The following is a 20,904-nucleotide window of genomic DNA, read 5'->3' as shown; positions in this document are numbered from 1 at the left end:
ACTTCATATCCCTTCCAACCTCCCCCACCTGACTCCCACGCCTGACCTCTTCACCTAAATCAACCTCCCACCCCACTCCGCACTACTCGGGAGATTCTTTTCCCGAGAGAACGCCTTCTTCCTAAGACTAGGAACGCTTTTAAACCACACCTCCTCCACTCCCTGCCTCCGGTTTCCTCTGCCGACCTTCCCCCAGATGTGACTCCCCTCTCTCTCCCCATCCCCATCTCCATTGCCTCTCCCTTTTCTTCCTCCCTCTCCTCTGCCCCCCACCCCGCCGCCTCTCAGCTCATTAAGTGTGCCTCCGGAGGCGCGCTTTCACTCTGCGCTGACGACGAGACTCAAACGCTATTCGGCATTCGCTCAACACGGAGGTGAGAGTGTGATTTTTCTCAGCGGAGGATATAAAGTGGACGAACGAGAAGGCCCGAAGGGAATCGAAGAAGTCGAAATGTTTGGGATAAGCAACACGAAGGTACGTACCGTGACCACCTGTGGGTGACTACCTCCCCGACCAACTCGAGCGTTGAATGCTACTCCCTTGCATGTTTAATGTTTCAACACTTTCTCGGCATCTTTCAGTCCTTCATTCATTTGTTAAACAGATAATATGAAGTCTAGCTCGTATCTCGTGTCTCACCTAGTGTGGGGTATATGTACAGTCGCAGTATCTACGGTGCGGAATTGAATTAACGTCTTCATTAAACGAACAGTGGAGAAATAGTCGAATTACAATGGAGAGGTTAATACACCTAAGTAGGACATGGTATTGAATTTTTATTGAGAATTAGGAGCTCAAAATATTAGGTCTTGATTTCCGATTTCAATGAAATTTGCAGAAAAGTTTCCCAAAGGATTAAAATTAATGTTGATCGTACAGAGAACGTCACACATATACTAGTAAGTCTAGAAGAGTAGCCTCTAGAGACACATAGATTGTAAGAATGAGTCAACTCGTTGGAATAAAGTCAAACTATTTGAGTTTAATATTGACATAATAATTTTTATCCCACATGAATATAAGATAAGGATAACGCTTAAACGTACTAAATATGAAATTTTTTCACAGCGCAATTTGTGGTTTAAAAGTAAGACGAAAGAATCATTTTACCAACTAATAGCCACAAGAATTATATTTCCTTAACTAACTCGTGATAAATTTGCTAATGCCTCTACTGGATAGTGACTTCACTCTTCTTTTCCCTCGCCTCTTTAGCATATTGCTGGATCATACACGATTTATATGTACTAATCTTTAACAAATACCTATCTTCGTGCTTATATTTTAGGCCAGTGCACGTACAAAGGCACATTAATGGTTTTCGGTAATAAAATCTTCATACATCTAAAATCTTAACTCACTAGACCAACATTATCTGTGCAAAGCCTTTCGTTTATTTTATTCGGGAAAACATTATGCGGAAATGCAGCTGATCTTTTACCCGTGCGCCGATTTTGGATTTGAGTTTACGGGAGGCAAGGACACGCTGCAAAGGTGAAATTTGGTCACTTCACAGAAGCAAGGAACAGTATTTAACATGCCTTTTTCCCAGTGACCATTTTTCGATTCAGTACGGCATTTTAATAAGATAATTTACATACTTTTTTGAAAATGTACTTAAATATACAATCAAAATGGGTATAAATTTTAAACGGAAGATTTTGAAATTCAATGAAAAACATCGAGACTCCAGATGTTTGTAAACCTAGTTTAGAAGCACAATTTTGCAATTAACCAATAAGTCTAATTTTTGCTATACTAAGACACAAATTATGCGTGCATTTATGTTTCAGTATGTAATTGACTCAAATGATAATTATTACAAACTTTCAAAGTGATATCCGTCATTTTCATAATGTATTCCCATTTAAATACTTTGAGTCTGATGACACATATTTATATAAAATTGTGTGTAATTGACTCTCATATTAATTCTAATAAAAGCTTAAATTCATAATCATGCACGGCGTGACATGGTGTGGAATTTACTTACATTAATATCTGCGCAACGTTGTCGAGAGCAAGAATTAATAAATGTGGATCTTTTTGCTGGCAGGGAAACACAATACATTATGCTTTAAAGAAATATTTCTGCCATTTTTTTACAGAATATAAAAAGGTACCCATTGAGAAATACACCAAGGGGGATTATTTATGGTAGTCAAGACATTGAAAAGGAAAGCATGTCCATGAGATTATCTTTTGATTACGTTGAGTAGAAAATCCATTATGGTTAAAAGGTAAAATCACGGGCGTTTAAGTTTTTTTTGTTTCATGCATTTATCTCCTCTCTTACCTCCAGCTATTTCCAAGACAGGTAGCTTCCTCGACAGATTTATCCACGCCAGCTGTTCCCCTGTCCTATTCTCTAACGAATGATTTACACTCGTGTTAAAATGCAGCCGGTGAAAGTGCTATTTTACATATTCAAATTTGGATCTCCGAATTGACCAAGAACAAAATAAATTTGGTAAATCCCACAACACTTTTTTATTTCCTGCATTAGCACCACGCGTCTCCAAAAAGATGGCTTTGGTGAAAAATCCAGGAGTCATTGAGTTTGGGCCTGGGACGTCGGTGTATTTAGTTATTTTAGTACCCTGATGGCTACCACTAGCATGTGCGGTAGGGAAGGAATGCACACGAGACAATTTGACCTGGATATGACTCTACTGCGGTCGGAAAATGTTATTCTCATCCCTTATCGTTCGTGGAAAAAGTGGCATATTAAAGATATTTTTTCTACACTTAATATCTATAATTTTACTGACACGGTCTCTCCTACCATAGCCACTAGTTGCCACTCTAATTTTATTCCTAAGTCTTTTGTGATATAATACTTGGGGCCATTAAATAAAATTTAACACATTGACTCAGTTCCTAGAGGTATTAGGCATGATAAGTCCCCTTTAAGAATTTCGACCACGTTTTTCGGGTCAAAATTTCGGAATAATATTTGAATGAAGATATAAGCTACATAGGGAAAATTCCTCTCAGTTGCGAGCCTAGAAATATTTAGTCTGCGGTTTACTTTAAAATTATCTAACGGAATGAAAGGAATTAAGATGCGGCAATTCTTCAGGGAATTTCAAATCCTTAAAAAAACTTGTAATGGTATTGAAATATCTCTATGCTACGAGAAAAATTTGATCTCTTATTAAGCTCGTTCTACATATTTTAGAGAGAGCTTTTCACGTATTAGCGAACACCTCTCATGGCCTATGCCGTGAGCCAGTTAAACCAATGACGAAATATTTTACCGGAGTATTCGAGTGAATGGGGTAATTCCTACTCCCAGCTTCGAGCTCAATTGATCCCTTCCCAAATTCTCGGGAAACTGGGGCAAGTCAGAATCATGTAGACGTGATTCACAGATCAACTTAATTTTTATGTCCTGGAGTGGTTTTGGAATAAATATTATTCATAAAGCTAGAATTTTTGATTTGTACTTTTAAAATACTGATGCATTATTGTGGGTATATGTCCGTTTAAATTGTGATTTAGATAGTGTAATAATTTCCCTCTTCAGTAGTACCCATCCAGAATTGTTTTTCTCTATAAAACTAAGTCGTTATATAACTGTTCAACTAATGAATTTATGGATATAAATTGAAATTGATTTCTCATCACTAAAATTTGTATTAGAATTTTTATAAGATATTTCCTGATTGAAGATAGTAATTTCCGAATTAATACCAATTGTCAAAAGATACCTTATAAAATACGATATTATTTATACAGTAGACTTTAAAAACATGGGTGTGGAGAAGGAGGGGACAAGACATCTCATGCACAGTCAAATACTTCTGTTTAATTAAGAATATAAAATTAAACCTGTGTTCCTATTCCTTTTCCTTTTCCTTATACCTATTTCTATGTGAATGAGTATTTGTTCGCCGTTAGGCGGGATTTCGTGTTTGAATATATGTATATAGATGTGTGTGCGTGGACGGCCCAATAGAACACAAATAAAATAGATAACACTTAAAAGGACTCTCACATTGTAGATTGTTTGAACTTTCGGCATTCTCCATACAATCTACAATGTGAGTGTCCTTTTAAGTGTTATCTATTTTATTTGTATTCTATTGTGCCGTCCAAATATCATACTGCTCGTGTGAGTGTTTCTTTTTCATCGATATATAAATATATATAATATATATCTCGACACACACACACACACACACTCACACACACACACACACACACACACACACACACATATATATATATATATATATATATATATATATATATATATATATATATATATATATATACACATACATACATATATAGGGGGCGGGGGTAGGCCTGAGGTCTTTGGGCTGGATGGTTTTACGCGGTGCGAAACTTGGTCATTTTAGCAAGATGACAGGCGTTGATTAGAGGCTATTAATATGCGAGCATGGAGAAGGATGAAAAATGTGGAGTGGACAGAGAAGAAAACAAACGAGGAAGTCCTAGACACGGTGAGGCAGGGCAGAGGATTGCTGGGAGGAATCCAAAGGAGGCAGGAAAGATGGATTCAAGGCGTTTTGATCGGCGATGGGATGTTGAACACAGAGAGGGGAACACTAGGCAGACAAGGTCTAGCGTTTACCGCCAATCATCTGATCCGTACCACATCTCATTAATAAGCAATAATTAGTGGGTTAATCGTATTCATTAGCTTTGGTGATGGCCATTTTTCTTCTAATCAACTTAACAATTTGATTACCGATTATTGTGTACTCGTGATTTTCTGGCGGAATGTAAACAAAATATCAAATCAGGATATGACGAATAATTAGGCTCTGAATTTTACCAGTGGATTTGGGGCGTTAAATAATTAATTAATTTCACAATAATTAAATTTCGATAACTATTACTGACTAAAATCATTTGACCTTCAACATGAGAAAAAGTCCCGTTTATTGATGCTTAACTTGGTCGAATGAATCATATCGTATTAATTTATATGAAATAACTTCCCATTGCTCTTCCTGCAGGAAGAGCAATGGGAAGCTTTTTCGCTTTTTTGCTGGATGTCCGAAAAGGATAAATTATCAGCAAAATTAAGTTTAATGGATCCCAGTTAGGTTGATTTTTTGTGTGTGATAAACAATTGACTCTTGCTGGAATCAGAAATATTTCTGATTTGAAAATGGCTTTCAGAATATTTTAGATATATATTTAGCTGGAAGTAAACGGAGCGATAAACTCAATGGTAGGTTTTGGGAAAGTGAAGATTCAGTGATTTATATGGATTATTTAAGTGGACAGAATTAATGCAATATTTTTTAAAAGCTTTATTCAATTTTGTACCCTACTGTGCAACGCGATCCAAATTGTCCCTTTGTGCTTCATTTTCCTTTGAAGTGTCATGCTTACATTACTTTCTCCCCACTTAACCTTCCTTCCTGGTACAAACGCAGGTATAAACCACAAGTAAATGGTAGCTAACCAAAGCTTGTGGTCTGATGAAGTTTAAGTAACCTACTCACCACACGGAAGTCAGGAGACTCGGTGGAATATATTCCCGGTGGAATAAAACCCCACTAGCCGCCGGAAAACGGAGAAGCTATTCTAGATTTCTGTGCTTCCCTCGTAGCAATATGAGGTGTTGCTCGAGGCTCAAAGGACTCAAGCCACAAGAAATTATTCGTGCTGCACCAAGTAAAAACTTCTTTCTAAAATTTAACCGATTACCCTCACGCATTTGAAATTAAGACATTACTGTTGGCTCTTTGAAAAGAGTTTCTATGGAAATATTTAGTGGCACATCCATCCACCCTTTCTCTACTGCTTCTTTATAATTTTTTCAAGAAAATGTATTCATTAATATAACGTGGTATATGATAATTATCTGTTGGTAGTATTGCTTTGAAAGATTAAGATCATAATTAATGCTTTAACCTGATGTCTGTTCCTATTCCCGAGAGATCTTTCAGCCGATGTTATTTTTATCATTACAAGCTATCCTGGGCAGTTTTTCTGCATTGACCTTCCAATTTAAGGTGTCATGGCCCTCGAAGGTAGCCAAGCCAATATCTTGTAAATTAATTATACTTTACCGAGGGACTTTTTAGCCATTTAAATTGCTTCCAGCCTTCTTTCGAGCATGAGCTCACATTTATTAATGACCGGATTGTCGAGTTGCGTATCTATGGAAATGATCTTTTCCGACTCTTTTGTTTCTCCAGGGACGGTAATAACCGCCTGAAAGTGAAAAAATAGTTTAACTAAAACCCATGATATTAAATTATGAAACTTTTGAATTGAAAATAGCTTAGAAACAACTCTTTTAGAGGCATTTTAGTTATTTTATTCGATATAATTGAAATAATTATGCGCTTATTTGGTTCCAGATTGATAGATTAGAAATGAAAATATACTGAAAATATATAGCAAAGATTGAGTAATACAGTTCGCTTATAGTGAAAAGAAGTAGGCCCTCCGGCTTTCAAAGGAAAATAAAACTTTTTCAAGAGCCAATACAAATTGTGAAGGGAAACAAGAAAAACCCCTTTGAAGGTGTTTGTCATTATGTCAGGAGGAAAATTTTATCTAGCAATAGAAAGTTCTCATTGTAAGGTCTTTAAATGTCTCATTACGAAATAATCTGTAGTAAAACTTTAATTAGGTATTTCGTTCGTAGATTGTAACTGGAATTTAGAATAGGCAGGTAAAGTTTAATGATATCAAGGGCCTACATATCAACATTGTTTTTTTACTAATTGCGTTTGAAATTTTATGCATTTTGATATCATTTCAGTCCTTGGTTACTCTCCGCTGGCATGAAAAAACATTTTATATGTGTTATTAATCGCACATATGCCGACAGATTAGCTTAGTAACTCATTTATTTAACTTGGATTCCATTCCGTAGCTGAATTAGGGATTATTGAATGATCCATTTTGAATTAGGGGTAATTAAATTTAGAGCTTGATCCATCCGAAGTTAAAGTTTCAATTGGACGCCGTAATATTTAATGAAATCGAAGGGTCAGACTTACTTGGCAAATATCGACCATAGCCTTTAATACGACTAGAAGCCCTCTACGGGTTGAATTCATACAAATTCCCAAGTAAAAAATATGTGGTAAAATTGAAAATAATATCCTCATTTATGCAAATATAAGCTGAAATGTACAACTGGCGCATGAGTTGATAAAATAAATGAATGATAAATATTCATTGGAAATGTTAGCACGGAATTACGTATTTCCTGCCATTCATAGAAAATTCACAATTTGAAAAATAGATATGCTATTTCATTACAATAAACAGTAATAGACCTATATGGCTGCGTAGATTTTCGCGGCGGTGGCTTGAAGAATTCTGCATGTCCGGGTTTTCACCGCGTTGTTGTTTGAAGCCGACAACAGTTTCGCCGAAGTTTCATCCGGCGTCTTCAGGTCGAAGATCTTCGACCTGAAGACGCCGGATGAAACTTCGGCGAAACTGTTGTCGGCTTCAAACAACAACGCGGTGAAAACCCGGACATGCAGAATTCTTCAGTAATAGACCTAATTTTTAAACTTTCGGAGAAGAAAATTCTTCCACGATAAATGAAAACAATGCAGTTTGGAGATTCTTCCGTTTCGAAAAGTGACGGCATAATTCCAATTACGATTAATTTTTTTTTACATTTTACTTGAAAATATGTTGTGATAACTATAATACCCTCAATTGCTCTAAACTTGATGTGATATTACTAGGAGGTAAAAGATCAAGTTTGCATTCATATCCCCTGGGAGATGGAATATCTTGAGACTGAAAAGTTCACAAGAAAGCAAGGATAATGGGATTGGAGCAAGTGAGTTTTTTTAACGAGAAATTTAATAGAAGTTAAAGTGTGCATCTCACTGACTTCTAAATCTCAAGTTCATACAGGGTGATTATTTCCAATGCTTAGTGAAATAAAACTGTTAAATATCACTATGAAGAAAGGAAAGACATTTGCCCTATATATCTTCCAACTAAAATTATTCTATCCTCATGGGCAAGGAGAGTCTAATTAGTACACTTGTGCTTGTAAATAATAATTCGTGATAAAAATAAAAATGCAAATACTAACGTCAATAGCGATAGAATTTCATCAAATTAAATTGATATTAATTCAATAATTTTCACGAAAGTGTGGAAGTGTAATTCTATGAATTTGGTATTGAAAGTAACTTAAGAAAACCATACATGACTGCATGCCAAAATTTGCTATTAAGTCATCATAATGGAGGCAAGTGGAAATCCATTGAAATTATTGTACTTTTTTTACAGCAAAAAATTCTACTTTAACTAAACAGCTGGTGAATTTAGGCCATGGTTAAGTGCCAAACGAAGACCAAATACATTTCATTGGGGAATCTAATGAACAAAGAGCAAAAATATTTCCTAGTGAATCTTTCAGCTGGATTCGGGTTCTCTGTTCTTAGAATATGTTGACATAGGACTATAGGTAAAGTAGAGCAATATGAATAGGCATGTCGATAATGTAATAAGTTAACAGAGGTTTCATAGAAGTGAAATTTATTTAAATAATAATTTATTCAGGGCAAATAAATTTTAACTGAATCAGTGGCTGTTGTGGAAAAGTAGTTTTTTTGTGGAATACTGACCAAGAATTCATTGAATAACAGAGTAAAGATTCACCGTTAGTCAAGTTTATAACATGTAGTTTTGTTCATGTACTACCTTGATCAAAAAGTTCCCGGAATAACCACCGTGTGGCGCTCCCATCGTTCCGATTTGAGTTCTGTTTTTTTTGTTAAATTGGTACATCTGTTGTTGATATTCCCTTTAAATCTTAGTGTCATAACTTGACATTTGCAAAAGTTACGTAGCCAAGAGTACATCTATCTCTGTGTGTGTTGGCGATTTTTTACAATTTCAGAAATGGATTTAAATTTGCAACAACGAACTTGTATTAAATTTTGCGCAAAAAACGGATTTAGTGGCGCACGGACGTTGGAAATGTTGGAAAAGTGTTTCGGCAACGATTCTCTAAAAAAAACGGTCGTTTACCAGTGGCACGAGCGGTTCAGAAGTGGTCGTGAGTCAATCGAAGATGATGAACGCAGTGGCAGACCATCGACATCGAAAGTCGGTGAAAAAATTGATAAAGTAAAAGAAATGTTGGTCAATAACCGCAAATTAACCATCAGAGAAATAGCGGAGGACTTGAACATTGCCTATGGATCCGCCCAAGACATTGTGGTTAATGATTTGGGTTTCCGTCGTGTAGCAGCAAAGTTGGTGCCAAAAGACCTCAATTTCATGCAAAAAAGAGACCGTGTTGACGTCGCAAAAGACATGATTTGCGAGGCTGAATCCGATCCCACATTCATCAAAAGGATCATTACTGGAGACGAGACGTGGGTTTATGAGTACGACACGCAATCCAGACATCAGGCAAGTGAATGGCGTTCACCAAATGAGCCGAGACCAAAAAAACCACGTCGTTTTCAGTCAAAAAAGAAGGCAATGCTGACGGTTTTCATGGATTACAACGGTGTAGTGCATCATGAATTTTTGCCAGAAGGCCAGACAGTAAACAAAGAGTATTATTTGGGCGTTATGAGACGTTTGCGTGAAGCAATTCGCCGAAAGAGACCAGAAATGTGGGCAGAAAACTCGTGGATTTTGCACCATGATAACGCACCGTCGCACAGTGCTATCATTATTCGTAATTTTTTGACGAAAAATGCAACAAATACCATCCAACAGCCACCGAATTCACCTGATTTGGCTCCCTGTGACTTCTTTCTATTCAATCGAGTTAAAAAACCATTACGGGGAACGCGTTTTAGCAGCCGAGAGGAAGTAATGGAAAAATCGCAGGAAGCACTGATGGACATACCGAAAACCGAATATAAAAAATGTTTCGAGGATTGGATCAAGCGCTGGCATAAGTGTGTTGCAGTCGATGGGGATTACTTTGAAGGGGACAATATAGATTTAGATGAATAAACTTGTATTTTTAATTTTCTGAATAAATTCCGGGAAATTTTTGATCAAGGTAGTATTAATTAGAAGCAAAGATGGAATGTAATAACACGAGAGAATTAAAAAATGGAGTAAAAGCCTGCAAGCGTCTCGTCAACCACACTAAGTTCTCAAACGATATATCATTACGATTACTCCTGCTGTGCTAGAAAAAAGTATTGAAAGCAATACTTTAATTTCGTATTTGTATGCAGAGATAATTAAAAAGTTTCCAAATAATTACGAGCGATCGGAGCGTTGCCCCAGTCTTAACGTTGCTATCAGGCCTCCTTATTATGGACTAAATCTATTTCCTTACTGAAACTTTCATCTTAATTGAAGCAGGAGCGGGGAAACGAGTTGCAATGCAAATTGATTTATGTTTGTCAAAATAGGAGCGCATTTCGTGAAACCCATATTGGCCGTTGACGTCAGAAAATCTGGGTGTGATACCTGGGCGTAGCTGTCGAAGGGCGTATTTCGGAAGAATTAACAAGCTCTCGGGCGTTGAGCTCTCCGCGGGTAATCGCCTTGGGAAAGAGAGAGAGCAGCGAAAGGACGTTGCGTAACTTCAAAGACCTCGGTAGGCGCTCGAGTGGCGTCGCAATGGCAAGGATCGGAATTGGGTCCATTGCAAGCTGTAGGGGACGTTAGCAAGTTGAAAGGGAGAGTGGACCAGAGTCCATCAAGGTGACGACTTCTCAGTGTCGGCGACGACACGTTTTTGAAAAATAAGCATGTCATTTGCAATTTTTCTAGTCTAATTTTTGAAAAAAAGTGCATGGACCTATGTGATAGTATTAAAGAATTAGAAAAAAAAAACAGGTGTACCTACTTTTACTTTGCTTCAATTCTAATAATATCACTGGGAGGCCAAATATTTTTCGAAAATTTTGTGAAAAGAAACTGGAGTTTTTAACATCATAAGTAAAGTTTCAACCATACTATAACCTATTAACTGTCGTGGAGGTGTGTGGCAGAGGGTTTTAGAACACATTATTCTATCGTGTAATTCTAATAGAATGACTAATCTCGCAATTGCCAATTCAGATTACATTTAGGTTTCTTTAGCAGTGCTGTATGTGTTTAATGTTTTTACAATTGCTATCCCGAGGTTACGGCGTAGAAGAATAATACGAGTTGGATGGATTACATTTTTGTTTTACACTCTTCAAAGAAAAATTATTTAGTCAATGGACGCATATTGTAATTATGAAAATAAAAAATAAAAATAAATTATTGAAAATGTCTTAATTTTTTCACGTTCAACACTGTGGAGTTCAAAAGGAAAATGGAGGAATGAAGATTATATATAAATATATATATATATATATATATATATATATACATAAAAAAACCATAAACACAGTAATCAACCCGAAGGTCGGTTTAGTAGGTGATGGTAGAGTTGACCCAGTACTAAGCCCGACGGCGTGTGAAATTCACACATCAGGGTAGGGGGGCCAGTTCCTTTCCCAGGAAGACCTGGTACCCGAAAAATCTCTCAGCTTGGGTGGAGCTGCAGGTGCCCAGAGTGCCTTGCAAGGGAATCGAACCCGGAACCCTCTGGTCAGCAGTTCAACGCTCTACCCACTGGACTACCGCGACCCACATTTATATATATATATATATATATATATATATATATGTATATATATGTATATATATATCTTTTTAAAAGCCTTTGTTAGTCTCGCCTGCTCTTCTTGTGTTCGGAGGGATTCACATCCTATTTTCACATTTCCTTAATGTTAGCAGCAATTTTTGTCAAATCTTACAGCTAGCTTTGAACCTTATCTAATTCCTTAATTAACGCAGGTAGTTAACCGATCACTGGTAGATGGTGGACAGTCCAGAAAAAATGCCACACCTTCAGGAACGTGGACTATTAATTATTTACTTCCTAAAGCGGGCAATTCCACTAACTCTACATTGCCTTCATATTCGTATATTTATTCCCTCTTTCAGTTTCTCCTCCAAGAATACGGAAAAAGCCCATTATTTTGTTCCACCTAAGGCGTTTACCCAAGGCTATCCCTTTTATCGAAGTCTCGAAAGAGCTTTATTCAATTAGTGATTAAACTTCAACAAGAATATGGAGAGGGATAAATTTGGGAAAAAATGATTTCAAGGAGTTGGCTACAGATGATAATAAAAATTTATTGAAGCCACAGAATTTTACAAATATTTGCAGTTTGTATTATTCGTAGTCTTATACATACACTATTTCGTACCTATTCTTTTCCTAACACTATTTCGCTGTACTCATTTTTACTCAAAATCAGTGGTAAAAAACCCGAGGCCTCGGATGGATGGTGTTGACTTTTAAAAATTAAATGACATTTGAAATTTTACACTGCAATTTCCGTCAGCGGTCCTCATGTACCATTAATTTGAGTAATTTCTTTTGTTAGATTTAATTGAATATATCTGTTTCTTAGTTACTTTATGCCATTTATTGTAATATTACCTGTATATATAATATTATATTATTATTTTCCTGTATATATATGTATATATATATGTATATATATATATGTATATATATATATGTATATATATAGTAGTATATATATATATATATATATATATATATATATATATATATATATATATATATATAATGTGACGGCACAATAGAACAAAAATAAAATAGTAACACTTAAAAGGACACTCACATTGTAAATTATTTAAGCTTTCGGCCTTCTCCGAGGCCTTCTTCAAGTAAGATTTGAAGAAGTGAGTCTTACTTGAAGAAGGCCTCGGAGAAGACCGAAAGCTAAAAATTGGCGTACTCGGCGTTAAGCGCATTGAAGTTTAATCCGCAATGTTACATTCGTTATACAGTAAAAGCTTATTTAATAGCTATTATTACTTTATCTGATTGAGCCGGCAATCCTGAGCCAGTGAGTGTTGATATCTCCATTGAAATTCTTGATTGGACCGAAGGTCCATTTTATCTCGAGCAAGCCCTACAATCCTTGCAATTTGCTGTGCATTGTGGAAGAATTTCGAATTTTGAGCCATGTGCTCCAATAAATCAGAGGGACATTTGATAGCCGAAATGAGAAATTGAGTTAAATAAGATATATATATATATATATATATATATATATATATATATATATATATATATATATATATATATATTTATTTATTTATACATACACACACACATTCAAACACGAAATCCCGCCAAACGGCGAACAAATACTCATTTATATAGAAACAGATATAACGAAAAGGGATAGGCACACAGATAAAGGACGAACACAGGAGAGGTGGGGAAGGCAGAATCAAGCAGATCACTAGTGTAAAGATATTTCCTAGACCGGGATTTGAAGTCTGGATCGGCAAGTGGAAAAATCCGGAGTTCAAATCCAGGTCTAGGAAATATTTTTACATTCGCGATCTGCTTGATTCCGCCTTCCTCACCTCTCCTGTGTTCGTCCTTTATGTGTGTTCCCATCCCTTTTCCTCATATCTTTTTCTATATAAATGAGTATATATATATATATATACATATATATATATATATATACATATATATATATATATATATATATATATATATATATATATATATATATATATATATATATATATATATATATATATATATATATATATATATATATATATGTATATATGTACGAGGGTCATCCGGAAAGTAGTACCCGTTCGTGAAATAAAGACACAAAAGTAAATATTAACAAACATAAAAAATTTTATTTGAAAGAGGATACTTTAAACTACTTCTCAACATAATCTCCAAGCAAATTAAGGCATTTGTCATAACGTGTGACAAGTTTCTGTATTCCTGCTGCATAGTCCTTCGCCGCCAGCTCATTGAGATACGCGAGGGACCCATCTTGCACAAATTTTTACATAATGCAGATGGTGTTTAACAATTTCATGAACAATTGTTCGAGAAACATTGGGAAAATGCTCACAGATGTCATCAATTGTGACGCGCCGATCGTTCCTCACGAATTCGTCAACTGAGCTCACCAGTTGGTCTGTAATGACAGACGGTCTCCCCGAACGCTCATCGTCGTGTGTGTTCCCCCTCCCCATGTTGAAGTTGCGACACCACCGCCGAACAGACGACTCGTCCATTACATTGTCTCCATACACCTCCTTTAATTGGCGATGAATATCACATGGGCGAACGTTTCTTGCATTGAGGAATTTAATCACTGCCCTCACTTCACAACTGGCGGCGTTCTCAATTTTTTTAAACATTGTAAACAATCACAGAAACAACACAGGCAATGCTAGCGTCACGCAACTTGGCTCAGAGAAGGCAGACAAGCCACTGAAGCTATCTGACCTCGTCCAGCGGCTACTCGCGTCGTCAGCACTTCATACGGCACGAACGGGTACTACTTTCGGGATGACCCTCGTATATGTATATATGCACATATGTTTATAGTATAATTAATCAAGCGCACGAGTAAACCTCTGTATGAACTATACTTTTCTTAATGAAAGCTCGAAAAACTAATATTCTGCTGTCTTTTAAGGAAGAAAGATTGGGTACAACTGCTCTAAATATTTTGGTATGGATTCTTCCTTTAACATTAAATGTATTCCATCACCCTGAGTGCAACCGTGTAGCATTTTGAATCATTTTGCTAAACCACTGTGGTAAATGAATTCTATCCTTCTATGTTTCTCTATTATTCACTTATATACTAACCACTCTTTGTAGAAGTCGAATGAAATTTTGGACGAAATGAATATTACTATCTTTGCTATATTTACCCATACAATTGTATGGATTCAATAAAATGCAGGATTTTCAATTCTTGGAGATAGAAACTGTTAGATTCTGATAAGCTAGACATAACCATAGATCACAGCCATTTGTGTATGCTGGCTCGACCATCCAGCAGAAAACCTACACGCTATGGAGTTGGGTTGTCTCCGTAGGTTTTTCTGCTCTAAAGTAATTAACAATATGCTCATAAAAATAATTACTTCAAATGAAATTCAGAACTCGACAGAACGATTAAGATCACCATAGGTACGCTGAATGCAGGTTTAAATGGTGATATAAAAAGAGTATATTTATTGAGTTCCGAGTTCTTTTAAGGATAGAAAACATCATTCTCCTACACAAAGTTAATGGGAGAAATGAACAGCTGTTTTCAACATAACTGCCTTGAATCGTTTAGAAAGCGCCGCAAAGGAAGTTTTACAATTCATATCAAATCGTCCGTAATGAACGTACGAAAAAACATGCACGGATCTGGAAAAATACTTGGAGGTACGAATTGATATTTTTGCCAATGAAATAATTTCATCGTGCATTTCATTCTGCAGTGATTCACTTCATTAAAATAATTTACGTTTCTCGGACCATCTTAATGCTGCTAGTGTGATCGCTTGCATTGCCGAGGTAATTAAATTTAATGGAATATTTAATAAAAAATCACAACAATTGGTTTCCGTTCGCCGGGAAGTTACAATCTGGAGAAATAATATGTTGTCTCGAAAAAACATTCTTTCACGAATCGATTATTGTAGAAGAAATAAACGTAAAATATGCAGGTTTGGATATATAAATATTTATATAATATGTTCTCACACATACCTGATGTATCAACCAATTGATTAAATATGGTACATTTTAAGAATACCAATTTCAAGGTTCTAGTTTACAGTTAATGTCGCAAAGAATATTTTGTTGAAATTGGAAAAAGTGGTCAGAAATTTTCGATCACCGTCCAGAAATTTTTTATAAATTATTGCGATTCGTGAAATGTTATCTTTTCTATGGATTATATTATTTGAAACCTTTATTTTCCTATTTATTCTATTCTACAATCTATCATACACTAAATAGGAGAATATATGACTTATTAGAACAAAAAAAGGATTTTCTGTAATTTATTCTCTGATTAATTATTTTGTACAAACTTAAAACCGTTTTGCTTCAGTTTATTACTGTCTATCAAACACTAGGACACTAATCTGCGAAAGTGGAAATTATAGAGTTTGTTGTGCGTCTCCATATACTGTTTTGGGATTATGTGCATGTTAATTGATATTCAATTAATTTGAGATTTTGGAATCTTAAATGCATGATCATATATTATAAATAATTAAATTTTTACAGCATCAAAAGAAACCAATATTTTTGCAGATCGAGAATCCTAATAATCTTTATAGAATTCCAGGAATCAGGAGGAAAACACGAGCCTGAGAATATTTTTATTTCGATAAGTTATTATTGCAGTTTATATTTGAAGCAAAAATGTTTCTTCTTACAGCTAATATAAAGATATAAGTGTTCTTGGTAGAGCTGCCATAGTAGAGGGCTATGCATAGCTTCAGATATTAGATTCGTTGTTTGCATGAAAGTTCTCTTTTCATGAAAATTCCACTCTTGCGACTGAATGAAAGTGACTTTCAAGAATCTCTTACGTTTTATGCTCCCTCTCTTTTTATGCCTGGCTTCGCCCGGATCTAACGATGAGCTCAAAGGTCATATGAGGCTGCTTCGAATTCCAACAGTGACCTTGAGAGGAAAAGTATGCATTCCGAGTGGATCTTCAGCCGAGCGGGTGGGTTAAGATGAGAGTGTGGAATCTCTCATGCATAGTCGCATACTTTCGTGTAATTAAAAATGAAATACTACACCATCTCTGGTATTAAATTCTCCATCCAAATGATAATTATGACAAAAATGTGTGCGTATATGTAATGAAAGAAAATATTGGTGAACTCATCGAGGTGGAGTATATTTTTGTCCGGTGCCTTAACTTGGTCATTGAAATAAAATGTTAAGTGCAGATTAAGAAGATTTCGAGATACGGATTTGGAAAATAATGGATAAAAATGGTCGGATAAAGGCAAATGACGAAGTGTTAGTCATGGTAGGGGAGGAGAAAGAATTGTTGGGATAAACCAAAGGAGGTAGGAAAAGAAAGATGAAGAGCATTTTGATTGGCAATTGAGTGTTGACGACTGATAGAGTGGAAGACGTTACATAAGAGAGTTAGGGGTAAGGAAAGGATAGACATGTCAGAAGGAATGAAGGAAGGAAGAAATTATACGGAATCAAAAAAAGTAGAAGTGCACAAGGTTTGTATGAAAAGTATCGGGGAAAAAAATTCCCCGACGTATGCGTGAAGTGACGATTTAGACCGTCGGCTAAGTGTCAACATGATCGCAGATCGTATTAGCATTGATAAAATTACAGTGTACATCAATGTCACTGAAAATTTATCCATGGGAAAGATCTGCACCAAACTCGTACCGAAGGTCTTGACGGACGACCAACAGCAGAGTCGAGTGTCTGCTTGCAAAGATCATTTGCAACTGTTTCACAACAATCCCCAACCCCCTCACAGTCAGGACTTGGCACCAGTAGACTCTTTCCCATTCCCTAAAGTGGATTCCTCCCTCAAATTACACCACCATGAGGCCATAACCGCCACCAAAAATGCTTGCAAGTGTACCCTTGAGGACCTTATGGAATCTGCCCACCAGGGAGCCTTGGTGTCGAAGAAAAAAACGCTGGAAAAAGTGTATCAACGCTCAAGGGATGTACGTTGAAGAATATTGGGGCATTGTTGGAACATCTACAATTAAACCTATTTTTGCGAAACTTTTCCCGATATTTCTTATACACGCCATGTTTACGTATACATCTGTAATATAGGGTACCAGGTTGTCTTTTTAGTGAGGTTAAGAAATTTAGTTGGGTGTTAAGTTAGTGCTCATTCAAAACCTATTTTATACGATCCGATTTCGAATAAAAATATAATTAATAGCATAAATAATAATGGAAAGCATTTACGAGGTATTTAAAGGCATTTCTCGAAAATATGTTATAATTGATTAAATAATAGGGCATATTTTAATTTGATGCTGCTAAAAAATTGTGCACGCGATTATTATGTTCTCTCTTGGTGTTTTGTTTCCCGCGCAGAAAGCGCTTTAAGCTGCATATATCTATTGACCTATCCAACTGTATTTCTTCTCTAAAACTATCATGTTCTTATTAATTTCATCCTAGAGAGCCTAAGCAAGGGAAGAGGCAACATATTTGTACAGGAATATCTTTTCGTTCCTACTTAAATAATATCTGCCGTTATACATATTTAGGCTCTAATTAACTTCTAAACCTTCATTCTCTCATTTGCTCGTATACTTTCTACATCTTCTGGTTGACTGTATTTAGGAACTGAGACCTGATTCACGAAGGTGTTCGTAGGCTCTCCTGTTGCTTATCAGAATTACTTAGATATACTGCCACCCACTCTTCTTGCTCAATCTTTCTTTAATATGACAACATCTTTGACCACTTCCTATAGCCATCTGAGCATCACGCTGCTCTAATCAACCCTTTAGAAATCATCTGTATCCGCGCATTTTTCTCATCCATGGGAATCAACTCAAGCCTAGGTATATCCCCTTTAAATTTTTTCAGCTTTACATTCATTTTGGAAAAATCAGAAAACGATTTTTAAAAGCTGAAAACAATACATACAGTTGATACCACCGGAATTGAAATACGTGATACATAAACTCACAGTTAGACTCGTGCTGTATAATACATTCGCACTGGAACTAACTTAATGGATAAGGAAGGCGATTGAATTTTCCATCGAATACATCCTAAAACATCCATAAATTTGGGCATAAATGGATTTTTGTACACGAATACAGCAAAAACGTCATCTTTAATACGCCATACGTATGTAGAAATAGTTCCTGATTAATGAGAGTTTTCTTCAGAAAATAATTGATCCGTCTGATTGAATTTTTACTGAGCAAGCGCTTGGAATCAGACACAACTAATTCGCTGGGCTTATTTTAAAGTGAAATCACTTCGACAGAGTTTTTATGAACAGTCTTTACATCGCCGCTTCAGTTCACCTAAATAGGGGCATTTGAACTCGCGGAATCCAATGGGCGCATTGGATAATAAGTTCACATGTATGCTAGTACATAGATTAACTCAGGTTGTTCAACCTAAATTGTTTAAGTTTTTATATAAAAATAAAATTTAAAGCATGGAGTTTTCCATTTTCCGAGTGCCATTAAGCAATTACAATCGCAACGCTTGACCACCATTACTTAAATCAGTCGAAAATCAAATTATGCACTCATTTCTACATCAAGAGCGAGTTTTTTTTTCTTCCGCGAACGACACGACCGCTCGTTCGAGAGGGAAATGAAATGCGAGTTGCCCCCGGGCACTTATTTTGTAGTGGCTTTAAGATGAAGAATTCTCTTTGCCGTCAAGTAGCGCGTAGTTGTGTGTGTGTGTGTCTGTGTTTGTGTGTGCGTCCGTGTTTTTCGTCTCCACGTCCCGACGCGTCGTGTGAGTTCCCAGGGGCCAGTTTTCGGATCGGAGGGCGTGGCGGGAACAGTTTCTATTTCTGCTTCGTCACTTCACTTCCCTGGGCAGGCTTTCTATTCCGTCGAAACGTCGAGCCATTGTTTACACAGCATGTTTCCCCTAGCGACAATACAAATAGTGACGATAAACACCCTGCGCGCGATCGAAAATGTAATTGAGTCGGGTGCAAGCAGATATGTATGCCTTCACACACACACATAGGTACATGCTGCCCGGCACTCGGCAAATATTTACTGTCCGCGTTGCTTGAGGGAAGATATACCATGCCATTGAGTTGGGACCGTATTGTTTTTCTGAGAATCAAAGAGAAACGTCTAAAAATATCTGAAAACCATCGGGTAACATTTACTCAGCATCGATTTTCCTTGAATATAAGAGAAATACGGAAATCAGTGTAGTCTTTTTCAAACTAAGGTGTGACAAATGGAAAAATCTGCTCGCTAAATACAATGAAAACATGTATCCAATAGAACATGAAAACATGTATCCAACTTTTATTATTTATACCGACTCATAATGCCTACTCTTTTAATGCATGCTCACCGCATGAAATGATTACAGTTCACAGCTGAACAATTGACAGACAGTTACTAAAATTGAGGATTCTACTAATAATCTATATTACGTCTAACTTCTTCTAACTTTGTTCTCTCAAGGTCACTTCTATATCGTGCCGCAAAATTGTAAAAATAGAATAAAAAGTAAATTAGTCTGTCAATTTACCTTTGAAGTTGCAATCATTTTTTCTTTCGTTAATATATGATACACGTGACGTCTCAGCATCATCACCGTTTCTTAACTGGAGTTAGGTTCATTCCCGAGTAAACACCTATTGTAAAGACACGCCTCATATCTGGATAGTGGTGACAATTCACATGTCACACATTATGAATTTAACTTCTCTTTCTATGAGACACCAAAATTCACCTAGAACACGCCATGATGATAAATTCGCCAAGGAGTGAATCGCAATGGAATTGCAACCTAAATTAGCAAGAAACATAATTTAAATTAGCGTAAAATCAACATTTCCAAGCCTATAAGTACCTCATTGCGCCTGTTTAATCGTTTTAAAGGCAATTAATTCTATGATAAAATGATCTAAGATAAAAACTACTCTCCATTTTCTAGAGAATAGCTTATTGAGAAACATTTTACTTACCCAAAATTTTTAAATATTTTAAAGTCACTATGGCACTTTTTGTACGAATTAGTGTGAGATATTGAGTTCCATCGACTATTTGCTGCGATTGAAAGAGTCGACTTTCCTGTTAGTACGTACATGGCCGTTACGGAAAGCTCCAGGCTGGTGTTGTGTAACATTGCAAGATGTTGTGCTCATTTCAACATATAAGAACGAGAACGAACGAAGCCTTGTTTAAAAAAATAAAGGTGTGGTAAAAAATAAATGCTTATTAACTTGGTCAGGTGGGATAAGAGTGGCGAGATTTAACAAAACTTAGTAACAGAACTATTACCTAGTGTCTAGTTGGTACGCGACATTTAAAACGCTTTTACCTACTAGAAAAAGCTCTGATTTAAACCGGTTTAAAAATTA

At 36.2% G+C, this 20,904-nt stretch overlaps 1 protein-coding gene across 1 annotated transcript in view; it reads left to right on the top strand.

Moving 5' to 3' along the window:
• The first annotated feature begins 306 nt into the window (after positions 1 to 306).
• LOC139695041 (cuticle protein 7-like) overlaps positions 307 to 20,904 on the top strand; it is a 98,559-nt gene continuing 77,961 nt past the window's right edge. Inside the window, exon 1 of the mRNA XM_071593633.1 lies at positions 307 to 475. Coding sequence (XP_071449734.1) covers positions 452 to 475 — 24 coding nt within the window. The 5' untranslated portion in view covers positions 307 to 451. The remainder of the gene's footprint in view (positions 476 to 20,904) is intronic.

The sequence above is a fragment of the Hetaerina americana genome, unplaced genomic scaffold (assembly GCF_022747635.1).
Source record: "Hetaerina americana unplaced genomic scaffold, ioHetAmer1.1.p SCAF_6, whole genome shotgun sequence".
Taxonomy (NCBI): domain Eukaryota; kingdom Metazoa; phylum Arthropoda; class Insecta; order Odonata; family Calopterygidae; genus Hetaerina; species Hetaerina americana.
The sequence above is the reverse complement of the archived record's forward strand: the minus strand, read 5'-3'. Positions and strand labels throughout refer to the sequence as shown.